General features: G+C 40.4%; 1 protein-coding gene across 2 annotated transcripts in view; it reads right to left on the minus strand.

Moving 5' to 3' along the window:
* The window catches only part of cntn5 (contactin 5), a 108060-nt gene that overhangs the window by 48031 nt on the left and 43925 nt on the right, over window positions 1–16104 (minus strand). For both annotated transcript variants that reach the window (XM_061047060.1, XM_061047059.1), the window contains exons 3-6: window positions 14036–14242; window positions 9411–9534; window positions 9115–9290; window positions 1111–1206 (exon numbers count right to left, since the gene is read on the minus strand). In XM_061047060.1, the coding sequence (XP_060903043.1) occupies window positions 1111–1206; window positions 9115–9290; window positions 9411–9534; window positions 14036–14242 (603 nt within the window). The remainder of the gene's footprint in view (window positions 1–1110; window positions 1207–9114; window positions 9291–9410; window positions 9535–14035; window positions 14243–16104) is intronic.

A 16104-nucleotide genomic window follows, 5' to 3' on the forward strand; every position in this document is an offset into this window, starting at 1 on the left:
TATCAAAATGACTCACATCATTGTTCTGCTAGACAAGGCTTTTGATATGGAAGTTATATGATGATATCTGATGTTAAATCTCATAGTTGTAAATTGCACATTTAACAGTTGGCTGATTATTTATATCACACATTCTGTATTGATCTAGTCTGCCAATCTAATACGAGCAACATGAGGGTCTTACAGAATGTCATCATGACTGAAACCTGGGCCAATTTAAAGCTCATAGCAGCCAGACTGTAACAAACCTTAAACGACAGAAAATCACTATTTCCATTACACTGATCTCACTCCAAAACATCATAACCACAGTTTGACGTCCACGTCAGTCACACTTTTAACCGTCAGAGACAGAGGCTTTGTTGAATGGCAGGAATAAAAGCATGCATCCATGGCGTGGTAAATGCAGCATAAAGAAATTACATACACCTGCTGTAAAGGCTGTAAAGGCAACAATCGTGCCGTGATTGATGGAGAACTTCCACGATAAAAATCATCCACACTACACTTTAATCTGTCAATCATTAGGCGTCATTAATCATTAATCGTCTCTTTGTTTTATCTGCTCCTCTGTCACTGACTCTCTGGCTGCTATCATGTCATTCAGAAAGGCATCCAGAAATGGAAGCAGGTGCTGAAGAGCACTCGGCAAACACTCCCATGGGTGCAGTGCAGCTGATGCAAACAGAAAGCTTGGATGATTCATGGCACACATAAGAGCTTACATTAGAGGACTACTGCAGAGAGAGGGATATTCAAAATAAGCCATTAAAGAGCACTGCCTATGATCTGCCTATGGGAAATAATTGGCTGTGTAACATTTCTTTTCAGTTCTAATGATCCAGCAAATTTGATCTGTGAGAATCTGTTCTGCGGCTCTGTTGTCACCATGACTTTACACACTCTTCATTCAAACAGCATGAATGCATGGAGAGGAGAGGGGGCGGCTACACAACCTAACCATCAAACACAAAGCGATTAATAAAAAAATCAGAACATTAGTCACCTTACCAGTTATGTCATCAGAATTCTGATGGGCTTACTGACAGTACCAATGGTAGTGAAAATAATAAAATGGCTTTCTTCTGTCTGTGTCTGAATGTCTCTTACCTGGTGAATGAGGAGGAGGGGTACACATGAGCACCACACCTTGGCCTTCACGTACAGAAACTCCACCTCTGGTCTTCCCACTGAAAGCGCCGAGATCTGGTACGACACACAAAAAGAATCCTTCTCAGCAATCAGGAAAATATAGACAAGACAAGTGATTTTGAAGGAGCAAGAAAACATATCCTTAAATACATTTTGGAAGAACACTAACATAACAACGCACTTGAAAGTTAATGTGGTACAAGGATAACGTTTGAGTCCATTGTTTGATTCCTGACAGCAGTACCTCGGGTTCAGCTGTGTGCTCACACACACATACACACACACACACACACACACACAGGCTTCTTGTCCTTGTTACAGCGCCATCAACTCCCACTGGTTGCCTACACAGTGATTAACCTTAACAATGGCTACACAATGGTTAAGGTTAAGCACCTAAAGGTACTTGATTAAGCATCATGGTAAAAAAAAAAGAAGCTAACATTAATCATGGGTTTACTGCCTCAAAAGGTCTCCATTTCCATCCACCATCCCAGAAGAAAACTAGAATACCAAAATAAGGACCTCAGAGATGTTCAAACTGTTATGTAGATAGACTGTGTTGAAGTTGTTGTGCTATATTGTGCACCAGGCATTGTATATTGGACTAAAGCAGGGATGTGCCGATTAAAGTAGTAGCATGATATTTTTACTAATTCAGGCTCAAAATGCCCGTTAAATGTTGTGTGTAAGCTGTAATGCAGCCGCCCACTACTATTAGTGGCTGAAGCTCCCGCTAATGGCTACTGCTGCTCTGCCAATAATGCTCTCTTACTCTACAGCACAGTGAGAGGATGCTATCTCGCTGTGAGTAGCGGTTTGGCAGTTTTTCTTTTAATCTAGAAAATGGAAACAAAGTTGTATACAGGCTGTGTCAGGTTGAACTGGTGTATACTTTTTGGCTGGGGGAATGTGTAACCATCACAGGCATGTGGACATCAACCTTCAAGGAGGTCTGAAGGCTGGCTGTTTTAAGCACTGCTAGCGTTAGCCACACTCTGAAAACTAATTTGACATCGTTTACCAGCGGACGCTTTGATCCTTTGCTTGGCTATGTTTACAAAAGTCTTTCTCAGATTTGACTCTTGACTGACTGTTCTGCAAGCATGCCTTCTTGTCTATTTAAGTGTTTTGTTGATGTGTTGTAAACTGATTTTTCTGACATCATGCTAAGGTACACTGTACTAGCGTGGCACAACATTTCCCAGCTTACTTTAATGAACTAGAATTGCTGGCCTCTCTTTATTTTTGTATTTCTCTTTGTTTTGGGCAGACAGCATGAACATGGAAAAACCCCCACTGTGAACTACAGTTTCTGTTGTTCTGGTTGGAGGATAATTGTTTCAAAGACAGTGGAAGAATGGTAACCATTGTTTAAACACACATCAATGCAGAGTCAAATCCACTTCTTTGACTCTGCTGTTGTTCGACTTAGACAGAGTTAAGAGTAAGATATTTTCTCCAGAGCTATCCTGCTGACTGAAAGACTAAAATTTAGAATTTTTGAATTTGAGTTCAGATAGGTTAGAATTGCCAGAATAAGATTTTAGAAGAAATAGTCCCTAATAAATACTACTAAGTCAGAGCCTTTCCCGACAGCGTTCTGAATCCTGTAACGTAACAGGTTGTATTTTCACCTACTGATGTGTATGTGCTAGCTGGTACAACAAAGCAGGCCTCATTTGGAGTCCCAGATCTGCAGCCTTCTTGTTCCAAAAACAGCCTTTTTAATTTCTAGTTGAAGCGAGTCCAAAGTGTGGAAAACGAGCGACAGACTGCTGACCCAGGGCGGGTCCCTGCGTCTCCACCACTTTCATTTCATCACTTTGAGGGGCAGTGTTTACCGTCACCCTGGAACTGTTGGATAATTATGCCCCCGAGTGACTTGTGAAACCTGCGTTTCTTTTAAGATTCTGGCACATTTAATAATGATGGCCTTCATCTCGAAATGCAACACCCGGCCAATTTCCTGTCAAAGTGTATATCTCTGTTTTTCAATCAGTCTCTTTTTCTCCTTGTTGAAGCAGTGAGGTGTGTTACATTTGATATTCTGGTCACGCAACTTAAGAAAAAAAAAACATTCATTAGGAAAAGAAAAAAAAAAACAGCTCATACATGAATAAATGTACAAACAGAAGGTAAATCTAAACCATTAAAACCTGGAGAGAAAATAGCTCAAATATATCCAAAAAGGAATAGTGGGAGAGTAAATATTTAATGTGCTATGCTGCACTTTTTCTGGAGAATAAGAGCAGCCTGTCATACATCCTGGATTCAATCCACACCACATATCAACCTTCCATGCCCACAAATCAACCTCGGCCTCTGCAGCAAACAAGAGGAAAACCCTGAATAAACAGCAAGCACAAAGCAAAGATTTCTAAAATACAGCCGACTGTACATGGGCTCGTTCAGCTCCCTATGTAATTAAATATGAATGTAGATCAATTGAACCTTTACCTTCAATTGATTTCCAACAGATTGGATTTTCTAGTCAATGGAAGGAGCCAACATTCAAGCTGAGGGCTTACTACTCTTTTAGTTTTATTGTAGGTTTCTTGGACTGCCATGCTATTAGTGACACTGGATCCCGCTATCTGGGCCCATTTGCAGATTCTGACAAGTGTTGATTTATTTGTGCTAACAACCTGCCATAGGGATGGAGAGCTGCTGATCTTCATGTTAATTATTCATTCACAAGTTGCCGTCCCTGGCCTGACAGTTTTGTCAGAGAAGTTTTTTGTTTTGTTCTTTTTGAATTTAAACTAAACTCCTGAGTTTTTGCAGATCACTGTTTTCGTCTTTTAAGAGCAAATAGACGAGATGTAGGTGAAGAAGATCTTTCTACTATTGATACAGAGGGTAAGGACTATTAATCATGAAAAAATGAGTGAATAAATGACCCTGAGTTGTAAACACTTACTGTAGAAGAGGTTTCTTTCATATGCATAACAACAAAAACAGAAATAAGTGGCCTACAACACTGCAGCGCTGTATGTGATTCTGGAGACATTTCTTTCCTCTGAATTATTCAGCCAGGCTGTTTATGTTGGAAACTCAACACTTCTTGACTAATTTAATAAATAATGAATGTAATTTTCATCTCTATGTGTTACAATTTGGCTCCTGGAAATGGACGTGTACTGCAGAATGGTAACAATTCAACCTAGAGTACGATATATCCAGTGTAAGAGACCCATTATACTCGTTTCTAAACACGACCATGTAATCGACGGCTTTCCTGGAAAACATCAGCGGGCCCAGAATAAATTATACATTTCACATTCAGGCAGCAGCAACACTGGCTGTTTGGAGTAAATATGCCATGCTAAGCAGTAATAGCCACCCTGACTGAGAAAGAAAGCTCCACAGAAACAAACAATACTGTCTGATTGCCAGCTGAGAAATACGTTATTGAGGCACATGAATGATCACTTAACATGCAACTATATAATAAACAAATAAAGACCAAACAGATGCTCCGGTGATTTCTAAATAAGCATTCATTTGTTAGTGAACCTGGGGATGAGGCTCAAATGAATCCTCATTATTTCCCTGTACAAACTACAGCTCTGTCAGTGAAGCTATGTCAAACTCTTTTTTAAATAATGTAAAAACAGCAGTCACTGAATTAGTCTAAAACTGACTCGTAAACATATGTCCACATGAATGTTTAAAATGAAGGAATGCAGGGATGTAATTTGTAGTGAGCACAGGAGCAGGTGCTCGATGCTAATTAGTTATTTCAAGATGAGTTTGAATTCAATCAATGGGCATTAACTACAGATCATTGTAGTTGTGTGTGTGTGGGTCTCCCAATGCTCAAGTCAAAGCATCCTGTTAATTTCATTTGTACTGTACTGCTCAGAGTGGCTCAATACCTGAGCCGCAGCCAGACTCACGTCTGCAGAGAGGGAAGGAGTCTTTGGGGAGTAAGATCAGAGGCCTCCTTTCTGCCTGCTGCCTTCAAAGTCACGGCTGAAAAACAGCCCGAGTGTGAGTTCAGCAGCTCAGAATTTCAAAACAAAGAGGGGGGAAAAAAAGCATCCTTTTGAAACATCTTTGGAGCACATACATGACCAGTGGACAGAATACAGAGAGCCCTGACTCCTCATTCACTTCATCTCGTCCACTGTACATCTCCCCTGATTCCCTGCATCAGGGCTGCATTCAGTCTCCCTGCTTGACTTAACAACCAGCCGGACTACAGGGTGCAGAAGAACGCTGCACAGGAACTCAATGTCAACCGCTATACAGCCCTGCAAAATCATTCAGGCTGACCAGCTCGTTTATCTAGCACAACTTAGCTAAAAACTATTGTTGTTGTTTTTTTTATCTGACCATTATCAAAAAACAAAATCTGTGACAATCAACATACAAAAGTCTCCCCTATGCATACAAATAGAAGACCTTGCTTATACATATAAGCACCTGCAAAGTAAGGAATGATGAAACAAGGCATGGTGAAGAAATGAGGGTTCAACATTGATACCATGGACCTCTCACTTGTCCAAGCAAAACGTTAGTTGTCTTAGGTACTTTGTATTTATAGGTATTTATAATAATGTTTTGTAGCATCATTAAAGATGACTTACCCTTTGCAAAACAAGATCAAACATTTATTATGAGTTGTAATTATACAGGATTAAAATTTAAAAGCATTAGTTGAATTTATAAAGAAAAATAAGAACAAGGATATGTAGCATTTTTATTGGGAGAGAATGTAAATAAAAGATAAATCATAATTATTCAAACATTGACATCCAATTAATTTCTTTACAAAAACAAAAAATAGAAGATCTTGATAAAATCGTGTTGTGAACCTATCATGTGATAAGTATTGTGAGTTCAGTGGATCGTTACACAATTCCCCAGTTTGGGATCAGTAAAGTAATTCTATTCTATTCTATATCCCTATGCTTAGCTAATGTTATCCAGTAAGTAGCTGCTAACAGTTGCTCGCAGACAACACTAAGATACAATTTTTTGTTCCCTTTGAAAATGTGTCTTAGACTTAAGTGCTGCACAAGTTGAGCTGACTTTATAGTAGCATCAATAAATAACAATAACAACTGAAAACAATCAAAACATTGATACTATCATCACCGTTACAGGCATGACCTGAAAGCTTAGCAGATAGTTTGAATGTTTCCAATCTGAAAAAAGAAATGAAGGACTTGTTGTCTATCTGTTTTTTGTACCAGTGTTGGCTGACTTTGTTACACACGTCTAATATGTTTACCAATTCTTTTCAAGTCTTCATAAAATATAAAAGCATGCAATTACTTCCTTAAAATGATCAGTTTATGTGGGAAAGATTCGCTCATGTGTATCTGAACCAGTTAAAGCCGGGGACAACTGTGTCAGAGCCTGCAAATGTGCAGTGCCAACATGAAAAGGGAACAAAAAAAAGTTGAGCTCCACGCTGAGTGATAAATACCCGCCATTTGTTATGCTGGAAAATAGAGGGAAGGTTCTGCATCTAAATGTGTGCTGCAGGGCACCGCTCTTTGTTTCTGTGACTAGCCTTTGAAGGGTCGCATTTGAAGAAATGTGGACTGAGTGCGAGGCTATTACACATTGATGCTGTTGAATATTTGTACTGCACAAAGCAGAAGAAAAAGACAGCCCTGCTGCTTCATACACAGAGCAGTCGGGGATAACATTAAAGGAAGACTACATTCTGTCATGGGATGAAACAACCTGAAAGGTTTCATGAATACAGCTTATTAAAAGTTCAGTGAGCAGTCAGAGCTATTGAGCCCGCATGTCAAGACACGCTTATTTGGGAAACACCGTAAACACAGTGCTTGCTCTATCTCTATTACAAAAAATATTTAAACAACATCCATCCCTGCAGAGCAAATACATTTCTCAGCATTTCTTTACCTGTATGATGACTCAATGTGCTATACACAGAATCACACATGGATATTTCAGACTGTTTCCTCAGAGCTCACCACCACAACAACAACAACAGGTGGTGAGATGAGGGATTTGTTGCTGACTCAGTAGTGCAACTGAGACAGCCCCGCATGTTTATTCAATGAGTGATATTTACGGGTTGTGACTCCAAACCCCAGGGCCACACAAAAGTTGCTGCACTGCAAGTAAACGATATGATTTGTCAAAAAAAAAAAGAGTTGAATAATAATGATTTTGTGTTGTAGGCGATTATAGGCTATATTTGATGTGATGCCTTTAACCTGACACAGGCTGTCTGTCTGTGCTGCAGATTTTACACATTATGCCCTGTCATGTCCGCCCCCTTGCCCTCCAGGGTACAGGATACTCACTGGCCGGTCTGTTATAGGAAGAAAAAAAATCCAATTTAGTGCAAAAGGTGGCTGAGGTGCAGCTGATGTGTGACTGACAGGTGGCCATCGTCTCAGCTGACACACCTGCCAATCAACCCAACCTGCCCCCCGGACACGTCCTCTGCTGCAGCTCTGGAATGTGCTCTTAACCCTTTATTTTATAAAGCTTAAGATTGCTGCAAAGGCACAATTTAAAAGAATGCATAACCGGATGCAATTAGAATCAGTACACAGATTCATTTGGTGGGCGGACCAAATGATTGGGAGGGGGAAACATTGGAACTGCTTCTAACACCTGAAGAAAATGAAAGGTACCAATAGAAAACTTCAACAGATGAAATACTTAAAAAAGGAGGTGTATTGCAGAACACCATCCTGATCGATAGAAGACATTACTATGCCTGAGTCTTGCACGTTGGCACAATGAATTTAATGGATAATGTAATGTCAAGCAAATGTACAGTATTTATTTTCTAACTAAAAATAGCTCGCCATGTCTCGGCTTGAAGCTTGCACTGAAAAACGAGTGCCATCACGTCACATTGCTCATTCTGAGGCGAGGTTCAATATTTCAGAAAGAGAGTCTCACGCTCATTTTTTACACACTGATTTGACTCTGAAGTGCAGAGAGGGGGAGGAACAGATCTTCCTGGTTAAGAGGACAGATGAAGGTACATGTCGAGGTGCAGTTTCACTCCCTCAGTAACTAGCAGCACTTTTTTTTTTTTTTTTTTTTTTTTGAAGTCTGCGCTTCACCATCTGGGCATCTTTGCCTGCCAACACAGTCTGGCTTATATTTAATTTAGGACAGGTCTACTTCTGATTCATGCTCACTTTTTTTGATTACACTAATAAACAAGAAACTTTCTAAAGTAATGATGGAAAGAAGAGCTTCCTCTTGATACATTTAAAACTGAACTTTAAGTACTCGTCCTATGAAACAGAACTCTATTCCTTTCTTTGTCTACATAGTTTCAGGCATATCGAGCCATTCGTTTCCCCAGTCATCCCTGTAAAGTAACTACAATAAGCCCCTATAACAACGCAGCAGACCATGTACTATACTTTCCAGCAACAGCTCATAAGTGAGGCCGGTAATCTCCCTGTGGAGATGCCAATAAGGCCGTAATGGTCATTGCTCTTGAGGAAAACTGTAAACCCAACAACACATTTTCCTCAGAGCATAGAGGCCCCGGTCTCTCTCTGCGTGTGCTGCCTCAGCCCGGTGATGATGTTTTGGAGTTAGGCCAGGGGATTACTGGGAGAAGAAATGTGCTTCTCGCTCTCATTTACCATTGAGACGTGGCATTTGAGGGCACACACCCTGTTAGCAGTGCAGCTCAACAGTATCAGATGGAGCCTCTGGGAACTAAACTCGGCAACAAGACCTCACCGTAGATGGGGTAGTGTTTATTTACCCCTGGAACCAAACACGTTTATTTTGACTCAGAGAGACAAAGAGCTTGAAGCTAATTATGCGCTGCACACGAGAGCCATGTTCTTCCGAGAAAAGTACATTTTTTTCCCAACGCAGACCTACAGAGATTCACCCCGCTGTATAAAGTGCATCATATGTACAGTATTATTTGACCTTGTGTAACTGTGAAGATTTTTGATTGAATGAATAAATAAAAAGTCCACTCACATGCAAACTGTAGAACAGACTCTCGACTGAGCACGGTCCCAAAGCTGTTCTCTGCTTTGCACTGGTACTTCCCGTAATCATGGATCTCACTTGCATTGGTAATAATTAAATTCCCGTCAATGAAGCTGTAGCGATAATCTGCCTCCGCGTCAACCTCTGTCCGATTGATGTACCAACTGAAAAACAAGAGAATTGCAAGAATTGCAGATTTTAAATATATATTCCGCATGAATGGCAGGCTAATGAGACGTTAGAGTAGGGGCTGCAATTAGGAGACAGACCAATCTATGTCTCACCTGTATGTGGGTGGTGGATTCCCCCGCGCTTCACAGTGCATCACCACTTTCTTTTCATCCGAATCCAAAGGAAAAATCACATCATCTGGCTCCTGGGTTAAAACAGGTCCAAACTCTTCACTTTCTATAAGAAGAAAAAAAGGGAAGAGAAGAATGATTGCAATTATCTCGGCGGGAGAACCATCCAGTTTTAACATCCAATTACTTATTCTATTATTTTCCAGGTCGGTTAGCACAACGGCGTATTTCCAGCAAACCTCTATTTTAGTAAACGAGAGATAAGCAGAAATGTACGGTGGCACAGAGTGATACAATTACAACAAAACAAGACTGCTAAAACTAGCAAGGCATTCTGCAGCAGACGACAGGTGATGGCTCTGAATATTGTAGAACTGATTTGGTTTTTTCAACGTTGGCATATCATTCCAGTCAGCCCTTAAAGAGCAGAGTCTAAATCTGTTTGAGTGAGAAACACCTGGAGGAGGAAGGTAAAAGAACATCTCCTAAAGGCTGTTTACCTGCTCTGACATGAGTCATATGGTGACAAATAAGAGACTTCACACCTTTATGTTCAACCTTTAAGCTATCAGATAATTGCTTCTTCACATTTGGACACTGTGTTGTTTGGTATACGGGGCCAAGTGGTGACACACGGCAGCCCTGCTGACATGAGTTTTTTCACACTTTCCACTCTCTGCGGAGTGTTTCTAAATATGTAGTCACATGACACCTTATGGATATGATTTGTTAACTGTGACACCCCCAATGTAACCCGTTAGACAATTGTTCACTCTTCTGTCAGTCCAATATAAATAATTTAGTGGAGTCTGAGTTTCTGAAATGTTATATTGTGTGTGACATAATTGTTTTTATAGCAAGCTCTACAAGCCTATTGTAAAATGTTGTAAGGGAATTTTGGCAAACTAAATCTTTGTAGCAGGAGAAGCTAAGAGCGGAAGGTGAAACATTTCCTAAACTGTCATTTTGATGACCTGCCACCTGGTGGTTTCACAATTTTATGAGAGGTGCGATTGCCCTTAAGACTTTATATTGTTATCGGGTGTTGGTTTATTGTTTTTTTACTAATGTTCATTGATACTGTGGAGTTTAAAAAGGCAGCATGAGCTGACTATCTTCAGAGAACAACTGTGACGTCTTCTCTCCGTGCTGCACGTAAAATGTTTTCTAAATCATATCACCCCGTGTTCGTATTTCTTTAGAGCAACTAGAAATTCTCATTTTTTGGAAGAGATTTCTCTCACCCTGATGAGAAATCTAACAATTCCAGTCAATCTTTTTTTTTTTGTATAGCACTGATAATGGGGTGATGGTGGATGAGTAGTTAGGGCGCGGGCCCGTGTACAGAGGCTGTAGTCCTCGCTTACCTCTCTCTCAGTCCCTGATTTCTGACGCTATCCACTGTAACATCTCGACAATAAAGGCCTAAAAAGCCCAAAAAGGAATCTTTAAAAGAAAAAAAAGAAATCTAACAGAATCATTGGGGAATTCTAAAATTAGTATTCAAATGAATAAGCAAAATAAATAATTGTATATTAAACCTCACGATGAGAGAATGGTGCTATTGAGAGTATTAAAACTATTCTCCATTTGGGACCATTAAAGTGTTTATCTTTGTTAAGTATACTTAGAGAGTATTACTGATATTTCTGCACTGAGGCATTAATAACACGCCTGAAGAACAAATGCAAAAAGAGTTATTTAATACCTACTTGTAGGACTACACTTAAGCAACATGGATTTTGTTACAGATATCAATAAGCTTACAGCTTGAGTATGTTTTTTGCCCGACAGTCGTTGTTTCGATCCCTCCGGTTTCCTCAGAGTGCTCGTCTCTTTGATCTCATCCTCTGTTAACAGAAGTGATGCACTTATTGTGGAAGGCTTTCCAGAAATGTTGCATTCCAAAAAACCTACCTACATTACACAAAAATACAACGTACCAACCTTGAGTTCTTCTTACTATTCAGGAATGACGGTGACAAAAGAATATTTTATTTTTCTAAGGGCATGTAGACTAACACCCACCCTTTGTCAGCAATCTACTGCTCCACAGGGAAATAAAAGCTCTTAAAATAATACCCTAATCAGTGGAGCGGGATGAATCAATATTAAGCTACAAAACCTGGCTGTGCATATTAAGTCAAGAAAACCATCAATACCTGCAGTATTACTAGTCCTTACAAGGCAGCAGCTTGTTAGTTCCCAATGTACAAGTCCAATCTATCATCCATCAGGACATTAACCAAGTGGTCTCCACCGGCCCCTGTCATGATCTATGGTTACGTTTTTAGTATTTGTGGGAGGTCCAGTTTCAACCTTTCTTTTCAAGAAGAGATTTATAATTTTTGAAAATCTACTATCAATGTTCAACAGAGAATCACAAGTGAGGATGTGAAATCAGTGTCTGCTGATGTCTGCGGGTTACAGACTACAGTCAACTAAGTCAAATTCAATCTGGCATGAAGGGCTAAAGGGGCTTCAGATCTTCTTGTGTACAACTCATGTGGATGTTAAATCCTGTCATAAAAGCTGAAAGTTGGCCCTTTAATATCAAAGTTATCTTTTTCTTATTTCAAAACCAGAGTGCTAGAGTTAAAAAGAGCAACATATTCCTCTTTGACAAACTCATCATTCAGCTATAATGTAGATCGTGATCCCTTTGGATAAATGAGCTGTTGTGAAGAGCTATGCGTTCAGACAGTATATGAGGTCATGTATTAGTGAATAAACTGAGCTTGAATGGACAATTTAAGAGCAAACATCTTGTTGCCTTTGAATTTGTCTGGTTATAGTATGACCATGACATTAGAGGTGGCTCACATATAAATAAACGGAGTAAGGAAAGCTTGTAATACTTATAAGGACATTGAGTGTCCTCATTATTGTTTCATTCATGGAGCCGTGTCAGCCTGTTACTCATTGTTGACACTATTTGAAAAGATGAAAGTTGGATGAAACAATGAGAAAGGCAGGTTTCAGAGCTAAGAGACATATGGTGTATGTGTGCATGCGTGTGTATAAGAGTATAAAGTCAGCACATACACAAGCATGAAAGTTGTTAAAATCATTCAATCTCGAGTGCCATGGCCATCTGTCAGTCACAGAGCCAAAAAAGCAATATCCCCTTTTAAGCCACCAAAGGTGCATTACTTTTTTGGCATCCATTTCCTCCGCTGAACATCAATCCGGTGCCATGCTATAATGCTCTTGTCACCACTGACAATGGAGAGGCATTACTCTCTCGCCTTGGTGATAGAGATGTAACTCATTTTATGGCTACATAGTGATAATGCTGTCAGAGAGTAAAAGAGACAGGGATGGGCAGAGGGGCTCAAAGGGAAGAAAGAAATAAGCTAATAATAAGTAAAGAAAGTGTGTTTTTATTCCCGTTTTTCTACCTTCTCTTGATGTGGCTAGCTCATCACTTTCAAAGTGTGCTGAGATCAGTTCTGCAAATTCAGCAGCTACTTCAGATTTCATTAATTAAGCTCTCCATAAGAAATGAGCATGATGTGATTAATCACATATTAAAGCATGAATGTGTCATTAAGTCCAGCAGGATTACTCATACTGTAGGACAGGATGTAAGCAAGTGACCCATGTAGATTTATGACGGTGTGTTTCCATGCTGGGTTTGGAGTATTAAATCTTCCCTTTTGACAAAGAGATCCGTCATATCTATAGTTCCTACACTGACAGGAACACAGAGAGAGCTGGATATTGCCATGATCCCTCTTCAATTTCACAAAGGGCGTGACCCCGGCCACTGCAGACCATGCACAGCGGTGATGGATAGGTGAGATTCATTTCCAGACCAAATCTAAACAAGCAGGAGGCCTTCACACTCAAAGTGTGAGCAGAGAATGGCCGACTGTTGAAGGAGTGAAGAGATAGCAGAGTGCATTCACACCAATCATGTTTGGAGGGGTTTAATCAAACTCTGGAAGGTCGACCAGTTTAGTTTGGGTCATTTCAGCAGGTGAGTAAAATGCCATCTGAACCAATATGGCACCTCCCGTTAACACTAATCCTACCTGAAAATTCTGGTCTCACCCTGCATTCATGTGTGTGTGTGTGTGTGGGGGGGGGGGGATAATGAGAAAAGTTGGGTTTCCAACTGGGACCTTGAGTTCATGTGAAAGCTCCATTAAGTTGGACTTCAGTCGTATTAGAATTTAGCAGGGTGTGTTTAGAAAATCGTTTTTCAGAATGAAGAATGTCATCCAGGAGTTATAGCTGGAAATGAGAGGTGCTTATGTTCAAATCATAGCGAGCCATAAAGCCAAACAAAATAAACTAAAGGCAAACCAGTCTTTACACATAATCACATTAAGCCCTTTCCTGCCAATTTCTAAATAACTACTACACCACAGCAGGTACTAAATTGCTCATTAGCCCCTGGCTAAGGCTGCATTAAAAATGTTTAAAGCAAGACAAATACTTTAATTGTACAATTAAAGAGCCAATTTTGTGGTTATTGACATTTGTGTACAATTTGCTTGCAAGTCTGATGTTGAACTTTCACAAACCCAAAGCAAAACTTTTCCATTCTGACTCAGACAAGAGCAAACAAAGTGTAGTGTTGAGCGCACCATTAGCTATACCTTCACTCCTGTAGTCCTCCTGAGAGCTGAACAGACTCACAGCTGACAGGGGGTGACTGGAGAAAGCGGGCCAGTCAGGAGTCACCAGCCCACCGCCGTGGTGTTGTCGAGGTCTGCTGCGCGAGTCGAGCACTGACGAGCTGTCCGGTTTCATCCGTAATATCGCTGCATAGGATATAGGCCGCGCTGCAACCGCTCTGGCAAAGTCTGGAAAAGGAGGCGAGACAAAGCAGGGAGTTACATTACGTGCCGTCGGTATGATGGTTCCGCTGCTCAAACGTGGCAAACATTTGAGCAGCAGAGCGGTGCTGTGGATGGAAAGTATCTTACATCAGAGCCCATATGGACAGAACACTTTTTTGCAAATGCTAACTGGATGCTTTAAAAAAAAAAAGAGTAAAATCTGTCATTTCTGATCCTGCAAGTCTCTCCTTCCCTGCAGCAACCTCCGCTTCCCTGCCATTTCCAATCACACCACCTCCCCTGCCCACCGCTTCCCCAATCACCCTGCAGCATATATACCAGACCTTTTCCATTTATCTTCTGCCAGATCGTCTTATGTGCTTTTAACTTGGCGATGAACTCCTTCCTTCCTTTTTGGACTTGTGCTCATTTGCCTGATCCCAAACTAAATAAGTTTCCCTTATCTTCTTAGTCTGCCGGCTGTTACATAACGCCACAAGTAAAACTGAACTTTTAACTTCACCTGCTCTCTGACTTTTGAGATTAAACCTTAAAAAGAGCCGCGACAGTATTATACCGTAGCCTCCATAATCAATGGCTTACATTCTGTACTACCTTCCGCCTACATTAAATTGTATTGTATGAGTAGAAATATTTTTTGGTTTTTCATACATAGAGTTTTGCAGGTCAGAAATGTTGCTGAACACAGGAAAAGAAAAGAAAAGAGTGGAGACAGCAGAAAAGGGGAGGTGTCAAGATTCAGAGACAGCTCTGAGTGAAAAAAGGAGGAAAAACCTGGAATGCATTTCCAACAGTCTGCAGAAAAATAAAAGCATTGTTGAAAAACAAGACACAGTATCTGGGATTTCTGCAGAAAAATCCATATTTAGGAAACTAGGTGTGGATTTGGAGGTTTGAAGCCTCAGTGAGCCTGGATCTATTCCTTTCTTTGGAGTTAATACAGCCTACTAGAACAGTAATTGTCCTCATCACGGCAGAGGCACCTGTTTAGTAGAAGACAAATTAACAACAGAACCTACCTTCTGAAACTATTTTATTCTCTGTTTCTAAAACAATTCACTGAGTTTCCTGGTTGGCTTTTGAAGCTGTCAGTATTTTCCTGGAGCATCTACCATATAGTCATTATCATGTAAATTCACCTATGATGCCTTTAGGCAAAAAGATGCACTTCCTAAGAGGTACCACAGACACTCTTTAGACGTTACTGTTATCAAAGGCTGGCAATGAATGGAATAGTGAATTTAACAGAACAGGAGAGAAACAGCTCCCTTTAAAGTGAAACAGCCAATGATGGCTCAGAAAACACTCTCTCTGAAATGTAAACTACTAGTGTTGAGTCTGTCACTACTCATTGCCATCACCATATTCTTCTCCCACTGTCGTTTGAAGAATTCAGTCCACTTCACGTTGGGTGATGTGCCAATGTGTCATCTTTTATGATCTATGAATGTAACAGCTCAAGATTACAAACACAATCATTTCACCCAGGACAGCTGATCATCAGAACATTTTTTTTTTTTTTTTTACCAAAGCCACTGCACAATCCGGCTGAAACAGAAAGCTGTAAATTAGAGATGATATGGAAGCATTTCTGCTCGGATGTAATGCAAATGAAATCCAAAAGACTAGAAAATCGACGCACAGCCGGAGTCGAAAGCGGAGCTCTGCAAGAGGGGGGGACGGGACTGTTTTGCACTACATGATAAAGTGGTGTGAAGGAGCTGAACAAAACTGAGAAATAATTATGTGCCCTTGGGGACTTGTCAGCTGAAAAAAAACCTCATATCTACAAACTGAGAGCGAGCAATTACTGAGTTACATATTGTGGAGAAAGGCAGGAAAAGGAAGTCCATTTGAGATTAAAA

This window comes from Labrus mixtus, chromosome 9, assembly GCF_963584025.1.
Source record: "Labrus mixtus chromosome 9, fLabMix1.1, whole genome shotgun sequence".
NCBI lineage: Eukaryota > Metazoa > Chordata > Actinopteri > Labriformes > Labridae > Labrus > Labrus mixtus.